Source organism: Sciurus carolinensis, chromosome 8, assembly GCF_902686445.1.
Source record: "Sciurus carolinensis chromosome 8, mSciCar1.2, whole genome shotgun sequence".
Taxonomy (NCBI): domain Eukaryota; kingdom Metazoa; phylum Chordata; class Mammalia; order Rodentia; family Sciuridae; genus Sciurus; species Sciurus carolinensis.
Genome location: NC_062220.1, coordinates 80,405,366 through 80,424,171, shown reverse-complemented (window position 1 = coordinate 80,424,171; position 18,806 = coordinate 80,405,366). Strand labels below are relative to the sequence as shown.

Sequence of the window (18,806 nt, the reverse complement as noted above, 5' to 3'; positions counted from 1 at the left end):
AAGATGAAATGAAAAAAAAAAAAAGTGAAAACCAATAAAGGAGGAACTACACAAAAGGAATAATCAATCAAAGGAGAAACTAATTCAAATTAAAAACTAGAAATAAATCCAAATGACTGGGAATACAAATCATATCTCATTAATAACCTTGAACATTAATGGCCTGAACTCATCAATCAAAAGACACAGACTGGCATGTTGGATTCAAAAACAAGACCCAACAATATGCTGTCTCCAAGAGACTCAACTCATAGGCAAAGACATCCACAGACTAAAGAAGAAGAAAAACATGTCACTCACATGGATCATGTAAACAAGCCCTGGTTTTTATCCTCATATCAGATAAAGTGGACTTTAAACCAAATTTAATCAGAAGAAACAAAGAAGGACATTTCATACTGCTTAAGAAATTATGCACCAACAAGACATAACAATCATAAACATTTATGCCCCAAACAATGGACCATCTACATACCTCAAACAAACACATCAATTTCAAGAACCAACTAGACCATGACACAGTAATTCTGGGTAACTTTAACATGTGTCTGTCACCACTGGATAGATCCTCCAAACAAAAATTAAATAAAGAAATTATAGAAGTAAAAAATACAATTAATAATTCAGATTTAACAGAAAAATATAGAATATTTCATCTATGAATGACTGAATATGTTTTATTCTCAGCAGCACACCAATAGTTTTTGAATATAGACCTCTAATGTAAGCTATAACATATGCTGGCATACAGTTATAATATTACCTTAACATATTTTTAGCATCTATAACATTATTTTGATAGCTTCCTTTCCATTGATATTATTTTTTATGTTCTTGCTTTTTTTTGATTAGATTTATTTTTTTATCAAACTTTAGCTGTATTATTTCTTCTCTATTTCATATATTTCTGCTCCTGCTCTTATTTTTTCCTTCCTACCACATAATTTGAAAATAATCTGATTGTTATTTTAGCTTCTTTCTGATACAAGCACTTTGTTACGAATGTTCATCTGAGTAGCACTTCATCCCAGAGATCCTGATATTTTAAACTTGTATCATTACTTAGTTTAAAGCACTTTTTATTTACTTGTCTTGTGCTTTCTTCCTTGACCTCTGAGATATTTATAAGTGTTCCATTTAATTTTGAAATAGTGGACATGTGGGGGCGAGGTCCTATATATCTTAATGGGATTGATTTGTAATGTAATAAATCATGCAGGAAACACAGTCTGCATGATTTCAAATTTTAAAAATTAATGGAAATGCTTTTTATATTGCTTGTAATGGTTACATACATGTCAAAATTGATCAAATCACATACTTCAAACATATGCATTTTGTTGTACTTCAATTTTACCACAATAAAGCTATGGAAAAAAAATGTATCATAGGAAAGAAACAAGCAATCTGATAGCAGATTTATTTAGAGATGAAAAGTTTAAAGCAAAATGTTTTCTGGGTAAATATGATCTAATCAAAACATCTGACAATACAATATTTCTGAAAATTACAATATTTCATTCCATATATTTTCAAGTCAAAATTGAATTTTATTGTGTTGTCTTTCCAAACTTTCATTTTATCCCATTCCAGAGATGCTATAAAAGCAGAGTTGGGCTCCTCTGAGACTAGGATAGGTAATTTCTGCATGCAACCTTCACATTCCATGAGAAAGAAATCCAGCTGACTATTGTTTGCAGAGATCATTTCCTGGCTACTTTTCTGAGAACGTGGAAAGCATTCAAATTCGGTTTCAAAAAATGAAGGTAGAAATATTCTTATGGTGTTTACAATTTAAAGTAGGGAGTTCAGTAAGCAGTAAGGTAAAATCAGACATTTTGCTAGCCTTACTGTTATTGTTACTATTGTTATTGGGGACTGCATATAGGAGCACTTTACTACCAAGCTACATCCTCATCCCTTTTAAAATTTCTAAGAAATTTTGAGACAGAGTCTTATTAAGTAGCTGAGAATGGCCTTGAACTTGTGATCCTCCTTCCTTAGCCTCTCCAATAGCTGGGATTACAGGAGTCACCACTGGGCCTATTGTCATTTGTTAGCTTTTAAAAGCCTCAAAGATGTAAAAAAAAAACATATATATATATATATATATATGTTTTTTTTTTTTTTTTTTTAAAGTGCCTGTCACAAAACAAGTGCTCAATGGGGCTGGGAATATGGCTCAGTTGGTAGAGTGCTTGCCTCACATGCATAAGGCCTTGGGTTCAATCCTCAGCACCACAAAAAAAAGAAAACAAAACAAATGCTCAGTGGATTAGTATTTTTATAGCGTGTGTTCAAGACACAGAAGCTGAGAAGCATAAAAAGAGATATTTAACACTTTCTGAAGTTGAAGAAGCTATTCTTGGTCATGGAGGTGCAAAACATTATCACATTTCTTTACTAAAAGGTTACAATTATCCCCTTAAATAGGACTCTGTCTGATATCACTATTAGTTACAAATATCTTCCAGACTTTGACAATGTCAAAAAATATCCCTATCAGATAAAAAAAACCCACTGAAATAAATACAATAACTTTATAAAAGTTTGTTAACTCACACAGCACAGTTATAGATAAAATTAGTTCAATATGTTCCAAAACTCTTTCTCTATCAGCAATTCTAGAAAAATCGAGGGTAATATGGAAAAAATAAGGTTCCCTGAACAAGTATACTAAAAGTCCAAGTATATGTTAAAAAATTGCTGGGGAAGAGGCACAGCAACGACTATTTGTATTGCAAGGAGGCATAAGTGTGCACTAATGCCTAATGTGACTTCTGCAGTCCTGCCTCATCATCTAAGATGCTGATCCACTCGATACCTCTCCAAATGTGGCCGCAAGGAGAGGCATGAGCTCTGAAGTCAGCCATAGGGAATTATAGGGAAGTATGTGGGAGAAAGGTGAAGACTCATTCGCCATAGAGTGATGGGGCACAGGAGAAGCTGTGTGGAAAAGGAAACATCAGGCCTAATCTAGTTAATATGAGTGAATACATTGCACACTCTTGTACATACGTTAAGGATATGGTAGGCTCTTGCCTATTTGAATCCCTCTATTCAGGACCAAGTCATACCAACATCTGAAAATCCCATTGATGAGATTCGCTGGATGACCTCCACATTCTTGCTCCCTGGTCTCCTTTCACTGTGACTGAAGGTCATTGTGCTATTCTTGGCCTCTATCAAGGGTGGGGTGAATGGTTTCTGGGAGGGCTCTGACAGAGGATGGCAATACCCTGGAGGAGCTGGGTGGGAAGACAGGATGAAATTCTAGGCCCTCAGTATGAATAACTTAGCTTCTACACCATGAATAATTTTTTTTATTAATAGCTACCTTTTCAAAAGCAATGCCATACTTTAAACTGTCATTATTAGGAGGCGAATTACAGAATTACATTATTATTCAAGTTTTATATTCTGGCATTTAATCTTGCAGAAAAAGCAGTGGAAATATAATTCATCCAATAGCTTAATACCATTTATCAATAACCATGTACAAATATGAAAAAGGTATAAAGAGAAGTTATTTTAAATAATATTTTGTTTTGTAATTTACATAAGCCAAATCATCTGATTTATAGTTCCATGAGTTAAGCGGAATGTTAAAAGAACATTGTTTCCTTATTTTTTCTACTTTTTGATTGAAACACTGACAAAATTGTTAAGAATACAGATTTTGATATAAGATTGAGATGGATTGGTCCCCAGATTTGCAATTTATTAAGTTTTAAACTGTCTGTCCTCAGGCAACTGTCACTTAACTTTTCTGACCCTCAATCTTTTTATTTGTAAAAGGACAATAATATACAACAATCCTGTAGAGTTGTTGTACAAATAAATTTAATACTATATGTAAAATATTTGCTACAGTGCTTTCAATTAATACATACTCAAAAAAAAAAAACAGTAACTGCTGTTACACAATGATCTTCATGAAATAGTTATCTGTACAAAGAATAGAACTCTGGCCCCTATAATTTAGATATACAGAAGGTGTTTTAACAATATTTTTCCTAATAAATAAAAGAACAAGAATCTTGGTCCAAAAAGCTTAGCTCCTAATCAACATTACTGATATTGGCTACTGGAGATAAAGCCAGGAAACAAAGTGTTTGAATACTTGTCTAACTATTAAAAGTTTTGAAATTCCTTTATAATAGCTGAATAGGAGAGGATGCGGGTCATTTCAAAACTAGCAGGTAAATATGACTAGAGTCAGGGTCAAGGTAGCCTTAGATACAGGAGGCTTCAGAGCAGTTGCACATATTGTATGTATAAATAAATGTATGGCTAAGGGATTCATCAAAATGTTTTAGCTTCTTTTGGTTTAGGGATGTCTCCCTAGAAAAGAGAGAAATGAGCATGCTTAGGAAGAGGATCCTTTAAAACACAGACCTGAGATAACGGAAGTAGGAATATTCTATGTTATTAATAAGCACGTTCCTCCTTGATTTGCTCAATATATCACACTAAGGACATATGGAAAGGTCATTCCTTAAATACGTGAAATAATGACAAAGAAGGTAAAAGAAATTCATGATAATTTGTTCAATTTCCTGACATGGCAAAAACCCAAACACTGTCTAAAGTTTCAACCAGAATTCCAAATTAATTCTTTAAAGTTCTCTATGACGAAGTTATGACAGCATTTTTTTCTTTTTCTTTTTGCTTAAGAAATCCTCCCTAGAGAAGCATCACCATCCTTTCAAATACTCTTAAGGAGGGATGACTTCAGTAACTTGGCAAAACTTCAAAAGAATAATGCAATTTGAGAATAATGCCATTGTTATTTCTCCTTTTCTTTTTTAAAAAGCTTCTCTTTGTCTAAATAGAATGGCTCCTCCTGTCTCCTTCTCCACTCCCAGTAAATAAATTGGAACTCTACCCCAGATGAAAAGAGGTTAAACAGAAGAAAGGATAGATAAGAAATGACTAAGAAAAAGCAGGGGGGTCTGCCAAAGTGAAAGGAGGCTGCTTAGAAGAGAATTAGCAAAAGGAAAGGTTGTGGTGGAATAATTCCAAATTCCAAATCTTAGATACACTATCCAAGGACTGGACTTGTTTTGTCTGGTAATACAATCGTCCTCCTTGACTTTCAACAAGTCTGGTAGGGAATTCTAGATTAACTGATGACCTGTTTGAATTTTACATATGAAAACCACACAAATTTCAACACAGTTCATATGCTTCTAATACTGCATTTCCCAAACTATGTGCAAGGTGCCTTCAAGTACCACGGCATACTCAAAGGAGTGGGCAAAATGCTTCAAAAATTTCAAGGGAATCAATATAGTGGTGGCATCTGTCAAGTAGCCATAAACTACTAGCTGGAGGTAAGTCACAGTTTTAAGATTACATTGGGCTTTATTCCTTTAAAGAACATCAGACCTTTGCCAGGGTGGTCAACACAAATATCCATGTGGAACTGGAAATGAGAGTGGCAATGTCCAATGCGACAAAAGTTTAGGAAATTCCCGTTCATGGGTAACTTGTTAAAAATGACATAAATATAAATCTATATATTTCATTCAATCAAGTGTAATGTTTTTAACTGATTGCTAAGTTAGGCATAAACAGGTGTGGTGTTTGTATTTAGTTGCTTAACAAACACAGCTGGGAGGCGCATCTTTTGGCCTAAGGGTACTATGGAAAAAGACCTCCAAGACAGGAGGGTTCCTAACTGAGACAGTTTGACAGCTTCTGCTCTCACATTTTCAAGAAAGTACAAATAGATGTCGGCATCAGAAACAGATGATGCTTTGTCATTCATTCTTCACATCTAGAATTAGTTAGATGTGGCACTAAGACTGCACTTAAACATAGAATTCAAAGCTTATACTACCTCTCAGGAAGCAAATTAGGTATCCACTGATCTAAGAAGTGACCCTACATAAAGATGTGCTTCAGAGGGAGGAAGTGAAATACAGTGTAGACTAAACCTGCCTTGTTTTACTATTCCATTTTCCTGGTCTCTGTTTAGTTTCTACCTATTGTACTGTGAAGATTCCTCAGGCCAACCACATTTCATTATCCCTCCTTAATATCTTTGTAGACAGCAACCATGTATCACTAGCTTGTGTATGAGGTAAAGGTAAAATTTTTTTCCTTCAATAAATTACATTAAAAAGTAAGCTTTTGTATCATTTTTATTCTAAAACATTATACAGTGCCTTGTAGCTCATCAAAGAGTCACTACATATTAAGTTAAGCCATATGTTTAACTGGGCACCATTTATAGACTGTGTGGTTCCATACATCCTCTTTCCTGGCTAATCTTGGTTCTGTGTCTTGCTCCTTTAGTTAATTTGCTGGCATAAGAACAGCTGATTTGCCAATTTAAACTTGTACTTTAATACAAAGAGTCATAGCTGTGGAGGAGCTATTGCTACATTACCATGGTCGTAGATTTGACGTAGACATTGTTTTTCAGATGACAGTTTCCGTCATTCGGCACCACTATGCCTGCCAATTTGCTATCAAGAGCAAGATGAGATGTCTGATCTGTCATCACCAGCAGCAATCTTTTAGCTTCTTTTCGCCATCCAATATGACTCTTAAAATAAACATGTAATTAGATCTTGTACAATAACATGGATCTGCACTGTGGTCTCTGCCTCAAGTAAACGATATGTTTGAGTTGACAAACATGAAGTCAGGCTAGAATCATGTGCATAAGTACAATGCTGTTTCAGAAATAGCATTCACGTTTACTTCTCTACTCTCTGTTTCACCACAGTCATTGAACCACACTTAGTTCCCGGCTAGAGGTTTCTAGTGTTCTACTGGAGGGAGAAAAAGTTAGGTTACAAAGCAGAGCCATGTGTGGTTGAGTGAGACCACAGGCCATTTCTGGTTCCTTGGAGTGTGAAGTGGGAAAAGGCAGCCTCATCAGAAAGGCCATATATACAAGCTTCTCTTTCCTTTGTGTCTTGTATTTATATTCCTCTCCAGCTTAACCCCTCTGCCCCAAACACATACCAAAATGAGTAACATTGGTGACCATAACAAATGGGAGGAAAAAGTATTCTTCTATACTATGTTTTCATTCCACAATCAAAGAGAAAATAAAAACTTCCATTCTTGAGTGTGTGGCATCTGAGCACTAAAACACGCAACAACAATGCAACCTCTCACCTCACAGACAGCTGCCTGAAGCATGGCGTCGAAACCTCCTTCAGGGGTGTCTATGTTTCCAGAGATCTTTTGTCTGTGAACCGCTTTTTCGAACTCAGTGATGTTTTCTGTCAAAGACAGCACATGGATATACCCGTGGGGAGGCATACAGTCTAAATTGTAGTCACTATAGGGGAAAAGAAGAAGTGCAAAATCTGTTTTGCTCTGCTTTGTTAAGTTTCAGAATAGTAATAACAGTAAAATTGTGGCGATGATATGAGATGGGAGTAGAACTGTTTTTGCCAGAGAAATTTTAAAACTCAACAATCTATAAAATTAGATACAAGTTTAACATTGGTGAACATTTCCTTGTGAGCAGAAAATAGAGCTATCAGGTTTGATGTTCATAAAAACAAAAATGTTTAATTTTTTTTTAAATACAGGACAACTAAGGGCTTTTGATATACTAGTTGTCACTGTGAATTCTTAAGAAAAGCATAAGAATTTGCAGTAATTTGCTATCACAGTTTGCCACTGATAACTTTGCACACATTGGTGACAAGGAAGAATGAGGGAAGAAAATGCATTCTTCTATAATGTGTTTTCACTCCATAATCAAAGAAAATATAAAAATCCCAAATTCTTTGAGAGTGCTGAGAAATATGTTTGGGGAAATATTTTTAGTTGTAATATCATAATATTTTTTAATTTCTAAAAAAAGACATTACCTTAATTTTTAAAATGATTCTTGATGTTAAATTATTGATGAGCTATCAAAATTCACTAGAATTGTTTTGACAATCCTATCATATCTCAGAAAGTAAGAACCATTCCTCAGGTTCATTCACCTTCAAGGAGAAACTCAGGAAATTCCACTAGGAGATAATTCAGTCCTACTCTGGTCCACCAGATAACAGAGTTGTTTTGGTAAATTGGAATGTGCAGCGTAAGGTAAGTTGAGCAATTTATGAAAATAGAAGATGTATCAAAATAAAATGATTTTGGAAACCAGAATTATACAGATTTATTCTTTGAATACTGAACAGGCCAAAGTAATGCTGTGTGAGAACCTGTAACTTAGTTAAGTTCTCTTTTCATTGCTAAGCATGTACCATTTAGAATCAGAATTGCAAAATGGTAAGAAAAATGGCTCAGACATCAAATTCTCATCCTTCTGACTTCTTTCTGTGGGATAACTGAACTTTCTTTAAGGTCACATGAAGTGATGCGAAGTTACTAATAAAAGGTAAGGGGTTTCTTTGGTGATAAAACTGAATAAATAAAACTTGATATAAAATAAAAAACCCAAGGTACAAATAAAAGTTTCAGATAGGAACAAACTTCTTTCTCAAATATTTTTTATTCTTACTTAATAAGACAAAATTATTAAATTTGTCAAGTTCTTCATATAGCAACAAACAAAATGAGATTTTACTGAAGAAAACATCATTGACTATTATCCACATCAAACATTAGATACCTGCATTGATTATGAATCCTTTCAGGGTGGACACTTATGTATGGTGAAACAGTTTTATCCACATATGAGCCAAATCCAAGGCGGAAGTCACGGGAGAAAAATGCCATTTTTCTAGATAAATCATTTCCAACGGAATTTAATTTTTCTATATTATTGTGCATTGATGCTGATACATCAACCAGATAATAAAGATCCACCGGATATTTCTTCAGAGGATGAATTTTCAGCATAAAATTAGCTTCAGCTCCTAATTCAAAGAAAGAAAATCATGACATAGTCTTCATTTTATGCATCTCAGGATATGCTGCCAGTAATTTAGTTGCATTTGAGCACCTAGAACAATTATCACAAATTTGCATATCATGAAGTTTGGAATATTCTGGAATGGTTAGTTAGTTACAAGGCATTTCAAAAATCAATGTAATAATTACCAAATTCTACAATGCATTTCTCACAGTTCTATAGGCTAGACAGAAATAATATCAAATAGACCAGCTCAATATAAATGTAACAGGGTATCATCACATGAACCTGTGTTGCCTATTGCTCTCAGTAGCTAGAAAAGCACACCGTCTCCAGAGGGTGTAGGTGGCTATGCTTGTGGAATGATTTGAGGCAAATAAGAAAGATGCCTGAAGAGGATTGTATGATGCAGGTATAAATTCATTCTTTTGAATTAAGGCATGTTTATATATGAGATGAGAAAAATTCTTGTATGAACAGTATGTTAAGCTCTTCAAACTAGTGAGTATTTCATCATGAATTAATTGATAAGGTTCTTTTCATCAGTTAGTGAATGAGACAGTGGACTAGAGAATGGTACCCAGGGGTGCCATGTGGAGGACCTGGAGGATGTCCTTCCAACATATAAAAGGGGTTAAATAAACACATACTGGAGAGGGATCATAGAGATGAGGCTCTGGTCTCCATAAAAATGTAAGTGGATGTGAAGAGAGAGTCACCCCAAGGAGAAAAGGGGGGAATGGTTCCCAAGGACAACTGTCTGCAATGTTTAATTTCATTCTCTGTCACATTATCATTTGATTCAAGGACCTGGGCAATTCCTCTAGGGTCCTATAGATAGAGTTGGTAGGTCTGCTTTTAATTTAAAGTACATTGGGAAAAGTAATTATTTATAGTTTGTGAATCTCACTGTTTTAAACAATAAAGCAAATGCTTTTCAAGTCATTAATTATTTGCCCATGGAGACTATTTTGAGTGGAAAGTGTTTTTTTTAAACATAAGTTTGGATTTGTATACCTAATTTTTGGGCAGGTGTTCTTGTTAAAGGAATCTCCTAATTGACCCAATCTTAATGCATTTTAAAGTAGCAGTATTTTTTTAATTATTTCACAAACCAAAAGCTTTCAACAGAATTACCCAATCTATTCAAAATATTAAGGCATATAATAATATAATAATTATGGGAAAAGGGGACTATTAACTCATTCCTATTTTTCCTTATGTACAGGAAACCCCTCTAGTGTTGTAGCCCGAGTTTGTGCAGAGAAATTGGGCTTATGTAGCCCAGCCCAGTCTATTCCCTCATCAGTTCCCTTTACAAGCTGAACTGTCTCCAAAGAGCATTTATTCTGCTCAGCTTTTGGACTTCTGGTGAAGAGGCCTGTCCCTGTGGAATTGTTCTGCAATTTGGGTGAAGAAATTAAATTTAGGAGAATGTTAGAAAATGGTACTCAGAGCCAGATTAATGAGAAATACTCATGGAACACAACTGGGCAGTGTAATTTGGTGGGACTTGAAATTTAACATGTAACAAAGGGAATTGAACTTTAATGTGTGGTCAGGATTTTTTTTTTTTAATTTTTATTTTTAAAAATAGTTTATTTATTTTGCATTGGGGATTGAAACCAGGGGTGCTTACCCACCTAGCCACATCACCAGCTTTTTTTATTTTTATTTCTTAATGTTGAGAATGGGCCTCAGTAAGTTGCTGCGTCTGGCTTTGAACTTGTGATTCTCCTGTTTCAGGCTCGAGCCACTGGGATTACAGGCGTGTGCCACTGTGCCTGAGTATGGTCAGGATTTTAAAAAATGTATAAACTGTTTAGTTGATTTTTTTACTGTTGACTTGGGCGTCCTACTGAAGGCCTTAGGCACAGGCCATGTGGTAATTTTATCTTGGTGAATCACTGCAGTTTATGGTGACTGCCTAAACATGAATGGCTGTTTGTTTTCACAGAGGTGTTACTACATGCAACAGATATTCAGAATATTGCGTAGGGGTTTTAGCAAAGATCCGGGTTAGTGACCTCAGCCAAAGGTGGAGCTTGTGTAGTTTCAGCAAAGGCACAGTTCTTGGAATCCTAAGCTATTCAGAGCACTCCAACCAAATGCTAGCCACACATGAGGACCTCAGCAAATGCCATCTGTTCATGGTCTAGCAGGCAAAACCTGGTATCTTTGGCCTCAGCAAAGAAGAAGCTGTAAGGAAGTCTTGTCAAATGCTCAGGATTTAAGGGTGTTGGTGTCTGTGGCTTGATTTTAGATGACATTGGTACTAGCCTTAACATAGGTGTCCTGGTCAGTTGAACTCCTCAGTGTGGACTGAAAGCTCAGTAACATGAGTTTTCAAGATAAGGGTGCAAAGAGAATCTTTCCATACACAAACCTTTTAGTCATTGCTGGAGAGACCAATAATTGTTACTTTTACATGGCAAGGCTCCTGAACTTCCTGTTACGGTCTAGCTTTAAGTAGTCAGCTTAAGGTAGTTAGCTCTATATAGGCTGAACCCAAATCCCACTTTGTTTGTTAAGAAGGAAATTGAAGAGGTCATACTTGGATTACCACATCTTGCCCTGGAGCTTAAAACATTCCCCACAATGTGCTCTTAAGCTAGCTTTGGATTGGATAATTATATATGAGGGAGGAAAGTCTTGGAGACAGGTTTTGTAGGCATTAGTAAGAGGCAGCAGAAGTACATACCCACAGCATGGTGAAGACTGTGTCTCTATGTAAAACTCCAACGTATTTCCTACTGGGGTGCTACCAACACAGGGCGCAAGGGCCAGATGACATTAGAGAAGGATTGAATATATTTGCTCAGAAAGAAACATATTTAAAAATATGGCAATGTCTGTGATTGCCGCCATCATGAGGCTATTAAAGAAGACAGCAGTGCCTTAGATGCTACTCTGAGAGAGGAGCTATGCAGAGCTGGATTATGCTTGTGGATTCCACAAAACTGGCATAGATTAGCTGATAAAAACAAAAAAAAAATTCACTATCCAGCTTCTAAAATGCTACTGAGTTTCTGCCAAGGTCTTTGGGAACTGCCTTTGAATTGGAATATGCCCTCAGTTCTGGGAACATAATTTAGTCTACGGAAACTACTAAATGGCTTGGGATTGGCTTGTTTTTGAAACTGGGTTGGTAAGGACCAGTGATATAATAATCTTGGGCATCCAATTTACTATAAAATCTTTCCAAAGTGAGACATATAATTCGCTGCAGTGAAATTAAAATTGTATTAAATCATTTAAATCTTGAATGAACTATTCCATTCCAATAAAAGGCAAAACTCAAAAGTTTAGCTGAGGAAAGACTCCTAGTTCCACCACAACATCAAGAATCCATCTAATTGAGATAAAGTAGGTGAAAAAGTGGGGGATGATAAATTCTGGACTTAAATTTAAGTGAATTAACTCACATAGTCAGATATTTGATATCAGACTTTGAACTTTCACTAAAGAATGTGACTGCTGGATAACTTTGAATTTAAACTTAAATAAATTTAGTTTTCAAATTTCAAATTCTGGGGGAAGTTTATAATGATGTGATTTTTTTTGTCATAATTTGTGGTATTTTAGAGTTATATAAATATCTTAAACTTTTCATGTAATCTCATTATAGAACCATTTATAAACTGTATTGGACAAGGTACATAGGCATAATTTGAAATGAGGAATGGAGTGTGAAATCTGGGCATTATTTAATTGAAGAAGTGTTATGACCCATTTCAGGATGTGGTACTTAGCACCGCAGGTTGCCAGGATTGTGATCAAAGGATCTATAGTTGGCATGGTATTGTGGCCATATGGAAATGACAGCATAACTGTTCTGATAGACATCTGTACTCTGCCATGAAGCAGCAATGAACTCAGGTCCATCAAGTGCTTAATAGCTACATCCAATGGTTGAAAACAAAGAGATCAAGGATGCTGGGGAAGGAGGAGAAATGAGTACTCCCATTCTTGATCTTTCTTCTATAAGAATAACCCTCCTACTAAACACTCATGCCTCCTCATGAGTAATATATGATTTACAAGGTAATTTTATCCAAAGAATGATATGAATTTTTCATGATCCACATTTAATACCTTTCCATTATTACTTTAAAACTATCAAGAATATTCCAAGTATCAGATATTACTGAACAGTTATATTCAACTGGAATTGTTATGTAAATAAGGCTAAACTTGATCTGAAGTGTACTTCCCAAATATTTTCAGTTGTAAGGTACAATGAGTTAATAATTACATTGAATTTTAATACAGGACATAAGTCAATATGTCCTTTAATTATAGCTGCTCTTGTTACTTTAGGAGTTTGGGCTGTTGGAGAAGAAGGGTAATAATTACTTTATTTATGTTTCCAGGATCTTCTTTTTACCAATCTCAGAAAGTAACAAGTAATTTTTCTACAAGAAGGATTGAGATTCCAGTGACGACTGAGTTGTCTTTTTGTCCATATCCATTATTGGAATGGTACAAATACATCCTTCTTTTCAACAGTTTTCCATTTTTGGAAAGCAGGTAAATGTTAAAAATCTATTTAGATATGTTTTTATGTGAGTGTCTTTAAAATATCATCAGATTCTCCTGGATGTGGTACTATCTGATTTTCCTTCTTTTCCCTTTGGGATTTCAATCCCATTTTCTCACCAATTGTAGGACTTTTTTTTCCCATCATTAAACAGTCCATTCTTACCACTAAACATAGTTGATGACTGGCTAAGGGCAACTATAAAGAAAATAGTTATACCTGACTATAATTTGGGGCTAACCATGACATTTCCTCTTTGGTTTTTTATGTATTTTTTACTTTTATAGATTTAGAATTCTAAACACAAGGTGGAATCAGGTTATTTATAATTGAGAATGGGAATCTGGTAGTTTATTTTTTAGTCAATTTCCTTCCTTAGTATTCATTGAGTTAAAGATTTCAAATGAATTCCTACAGTATGCCACAACATGAGGATAGAGTCCAATCCACTCCAGCCTTTCTTGGGTTTTGCCTGCACTATTTCCCGTAGTCTCTTCTTTTGTCTTCCTCTAGAGTCCCACTTTCCTATAGTCAGACCACCAGTGAGCCCATCTTTTTAAAACTGAAAATTGCTCTGTCATTCCCAGTAAACTTTGTCAGTAGCTCTCCATCAGATGGTTAATGTCCAAAATGCCTAAACATGGCAGAGTAAAGTACCCCCATAATCTTGATTCTATCTACATCTTTAGCAAAACAGAACTTCTTGTAAGTGCCCTACATACATCCCACAAATATATATTCCTATGCCCTGTTTATGTTACTTCCTTTGCCTGTGGTGTGGTGTCCTACCCTCCCTCTTTTTATGTAATTACTGTTTGGAGACACTGCTCAGTAATCTGCTCCTCCCTGGACTGGGGCTATCCCTCCCTGTGTTTCCATAGCAACTGGATCATACAACCATTATAATGTTTACCATATAATTATGAGATTCCAGACAGGGCATCTTTATCTTCTCTGCTGGTTAAGAGCTACTGAACAAGATAGCTTGTGTAGAATATTTGACAGTATTTGGTACATGGTAGATGTTAGTAGTTATTACCATTACTACTACTAGACTCTGAGCAACAACACTGGGGTAAGAATTGTTTTCCTCTCTGAAGTCTCTGTTTAGCACATGCATAGTTACTCCATGTTCTATGAGTACATTGTGTTTGAAGTACATTTGGGACAGCATTTCAAAAGATCAGAAAGAAGTTAGTATCTAGAACTTCTTTCCCACAGTGTAGGGAGAGTTTAAGAGGAAAAGTATCATCTGGCCCCAAAATGTTCATGGTGCCACCTGTAGTATCACTAGGAAAGCTCCTCCTCATCTCTTTTGAGATTCTAAAGGATCGAATCCTTATTTCCTTCAATTAACTTCAAAGGGAAGAAGTGAGTCTGTGACATAGAATGAGAAAAAGGACTTGGAGGAAAGTTGACGACCTACTTAGAGGTATTGCCAGTGACTGGTTTGAATAGCCCCAAGGAACAAAAGTGGTTAGAATGCATTCTGAACGACTCAATAATGATGCGAGCATCTCTGATGTGCTGGCTACAGTGAACATTGCTGGACACTAAGAAGAGACAACTGAAAAAATGTTTTGCATAAGATGAAATTGAAAAACCACAAGAAAATGTGGAAAACTGTAGGAGGAAGAAAGAGAAGCCAATGTCTATTCATTACGTTTGAGCAAAGGAAGGAGAAGACCTCTTGAAACAGGATTGGATTAAAACAGCAAGACACAGACTCAAGCACATTTCCAATTTTGGGGAAAGGGGGAATTAAATGGGGATATGTGCCAGGGGTTGGAGGGAAAATGTATGCGTTTCTATTTTGCAGGGGAGGGGAGTTAAATTTGAAATTAAGAAAGAGTAAAACATTCCAGATTTTTTAAAAATTTAACTTACCCTAAGTTAAAGGAATTTTTCCCCTGTAGTATTCAAATAAATCAAGGTTGAAAATATTCTTAAATCAGTAGAAGTCTAATCTTTATCATGTGCTAATTAAAATTAGAGAATTAGAGAATTCCATTCTCTCCTTTTTCTTCTTAAGATTTAATCTCATTGTCCTTAGAGAACATCAGCTAGAACCAGTAGCCTATTTTTGTTATTATTTTAACCTAAGATTGATGAGTAAAAATTAGGAAAAAAGGTAAAGTTGAAGGAGTGAAAAGTAACAAAAAAAAAAAGGTCATTTTTTTTTAAACCTCATTTAAAATACTCAATTTTAAATATAGAAAATGCAGTCCTATAAGCTATAGATTCTCTAAGGACTCCAGTTGGTGTGTGTTGCAATAAAAATATCCATAAAAATGTCTTAATAGTGACTATATTTCAGGTTATAAACTATATTTCAGTTTTTAACAAACTTTATCAAGAAAGTGATAATCTATAAATAAATCAAAGTTAATATTAGTGATAAACATTTTTCATTTCAGTATGTGACATATCAAGTCCTCAACTCTTACGTGTCTCGCAGTGGAAAAGACTTTCACATCGCAGAGTCATGTTTCTATCTGTAGGTGGTAAAATACAGCTATATATGTTATACCCCAAATCTCTTATGTCTCTGATAAGAAAACTCATTGTTTAGATGAGCATATTTCGACTTAATAAATTACCTGTTATATATGAGGATTTTAATATATAGTTCTGCTTTAAGGAGCTCACAGCTTTGTTGGGAAAATGATTTATACATATTAGATAATTAGGCTAATTTGTACACAGAAATTCCAAATAGTGGTGGGAAATTGAATCCAGTTTTGTAGTGACTGACATGGAATTAGGCATCTCTCCTTTCATTTGCTTACTCCCCTGATCTCATTCATATTTCCACCACCAGCCATCTCCCATGGACATCTCTGACACTCTTCAATCTCTAACCCATTTCTCTTCCCTAAGCTTCAGCCTCACGTAATCCTAGTCTGAACTCAACACCAGGCCCTTCATAGGGGGTAACATTCCCTACCTCACTCGGTTGCTTAGCCAGATCCTTGGAGTTCCTCAAAGCTCAACAATTACCAACCCTGTGGATTCCAACTCCCATCCTCCATCAAGTCCATTCAGCTTTCTCCTGGCTCATCATTATTATCATTATTTGTGTACAGCACTGAAGTCGCTTTCCAACTTTTGAACTGGTTAATCTATAGTCTGAGAAAAACTAAAATACCTTTATTATCTACAAAAAGCCACATTTATTAATGTGCATAAATTAAATGTAACACACAAGTAGAAAAATGCAATTTAGTTTTCAAAGCTTAAATATTTTCCAAAGAGCAAGACTTTTTAAGGATTTGGTTACATTCCTTAGAGGCAAATAATACATAAACTTCATACATAATGACAGTCTGCTAAAAATTAGAGTTTAATTAGAAAAATAATAATAATAATTGTATAGAGAGTTAAGTCACACCAAAAAAGAGACAAAGATGGTTAATAAGCTTAGGAAAAATATTTGGACTTTTTAGTACTATAAGAAAGACAAAAGGAAACAGAAAATGGGACCAGTAATACCTAACAAACTGAAGATGTTAAAAGGCTGAACAGGTAATGTTCACTCATGAAAGTCAAAACTAGATCTCAGATTTTCTTGTGAATCATATGGCAATGTACATTAGAAATCTAAATTAATTTATATACATTTGACTTAGTGTTATGGTTTGGATCTTAAATGTCCCCTAAAAGCCCACATGCTAAAGGCAGCCTGCAGTGCTATTGGGAGGTGGTGAAACCTTTAAAAGCTTGACCTAGTTAGAGAAAGTTAGGTCAAGGCTATAAGGCCTTGAAGGAAATAATAGAACTCTCCACTCTTTGCTCTTTTGCTCATAGCTCTTTGGCCATCATGAACTGGACAGATCTTGTCCATCATATTCTTTGTCATAACATTCTGCTTTGACCAAAAGCAACAGAGCCAAGTGACCATGGACTGAAATTTCTGACACCATGAGCCAAAATAAATTTTTCCTCATTTTAACTCATTTTTCCCATAGTCTCAGGTGTGGAACATGTATAAAAACTTAAATATAGTATATAACATAGAATTATATAATATTGAGACTATAATTATAATGTAACAATTGTAATATAATGATATTAATATTAGTAAATATAATGCATAGAAGATGTTGGTTCTTATTTCCAACCAATTTTAATGTACCTGTGTCAATTTCATTGAGATATTTAAAGAACTGAAAATTTGGGGCCTAATGGTTAAGTCATTTATTTCAAGTATTTCATAACAGTGATAGAAAACTGATTGACAACACCTACAAAATGCACTTCAAGCAATGTATTCTGAAGAAATATGGTGTTACATATCAAGATACATGAATACTAAGTTTCAATAAATATTTGTTTAAAATACATTTGAATTTGACTGAAATTGTATATTTATTGATTCCCTTGAATTTTGTTATATTTACATAATAAGTTTTTGAAGAACTGTCTTTGTTGTATTATCTTCCTATTCAAGAACAAAAAATTCTTTTCTATTTATTCATAGCTTCTTTTTAGGTAGGATAATGGATTCTGTAATTTTTTTTAAGTTTATTCCTAGATAATTTACATTTTAGGTTTTTTTTCCCCTATGAATTCATCTTTTTTTATCATATTTAATACTATATAGCAAATTGAGTTTGAATATATTGAAAAACAATATACCACAATAAAAAAAATCAATAGTTTTAATGGATTTGTTTGGATTTTCCAGGTAGATACATATGATAATTTTGCTTGGTTTTTACAAAATGCTTAAAACTCCTATTTGGTTTTCATATTTAATTGTGTTTTTGTACAACTTCTAGAAAGATTTTAATATATATTAAAATATAGATTCACTAATATATATTAAGGAAATATTCTTTAATTTTAGTACCAGGAATGGGCACTAAATTTTTTGAATGATTTTTCAGTAACTAATGAGATAACAATATGTTTTATTATTTTTTGCTAAACTGAGATTGCAAAAATACATTAATTCCAAAAATCAATTACCTCTGGCTTACTATTTTAAGCTTATTTACTTTGTGCTATTGTTTTTAGCATATGTAGTCTAATTTATTTGCTAAAATTCCATTATGAACTTGATAGTAGGATAATACTAACCTTATAACAATTGAGCAGTTTCTAGGTTGTCTCTAAATTTATTTATTTATAGGACATAGGGATAATATGTTTTTTGACTGTTTGAATAAACATGAAACATTTTTTACCATGAAAACATTCAGGCCTAATTTATGTATATGTATACACACACACACACACACACACACACACAAACATATATATACATATACGTGTATATATAAATATATATTCACATATATATTATATTAAATATATTATAACTATAAATAAATAATTACATATTTATTGGAAAATATTAATATTTTATTAATATAAACATTTAAAATTTTATTGTAGATTTTGTGCTTAATATTTTATTGTTCT

General features: G+C 34.3%; 1 protein-coding gene across 1 annotated transcript in view; it reads right to left on the bottom strand.

The window, feature by feature from the left end:
• Nucleotides 1-18,806, bottom strand: part of Itgb8 (integrin subunit beta 8) — an 86,670-nt gene that overhangs the window by 26,390 nt on the left and 41,474 nt on the right. The window contains 3 exon segments of the mRNA XM_047560822.1: nucleotides 6,398-6,556; nucleotides 7,138-7,303; nucleotides 8,597-8,843. Coding sequence (XP_047416778.1) covers nucleotides 6,398-6,556; nucleotides 7,138-7,303; nucleotides 8,597-8,843 — 572 coding nt within the window.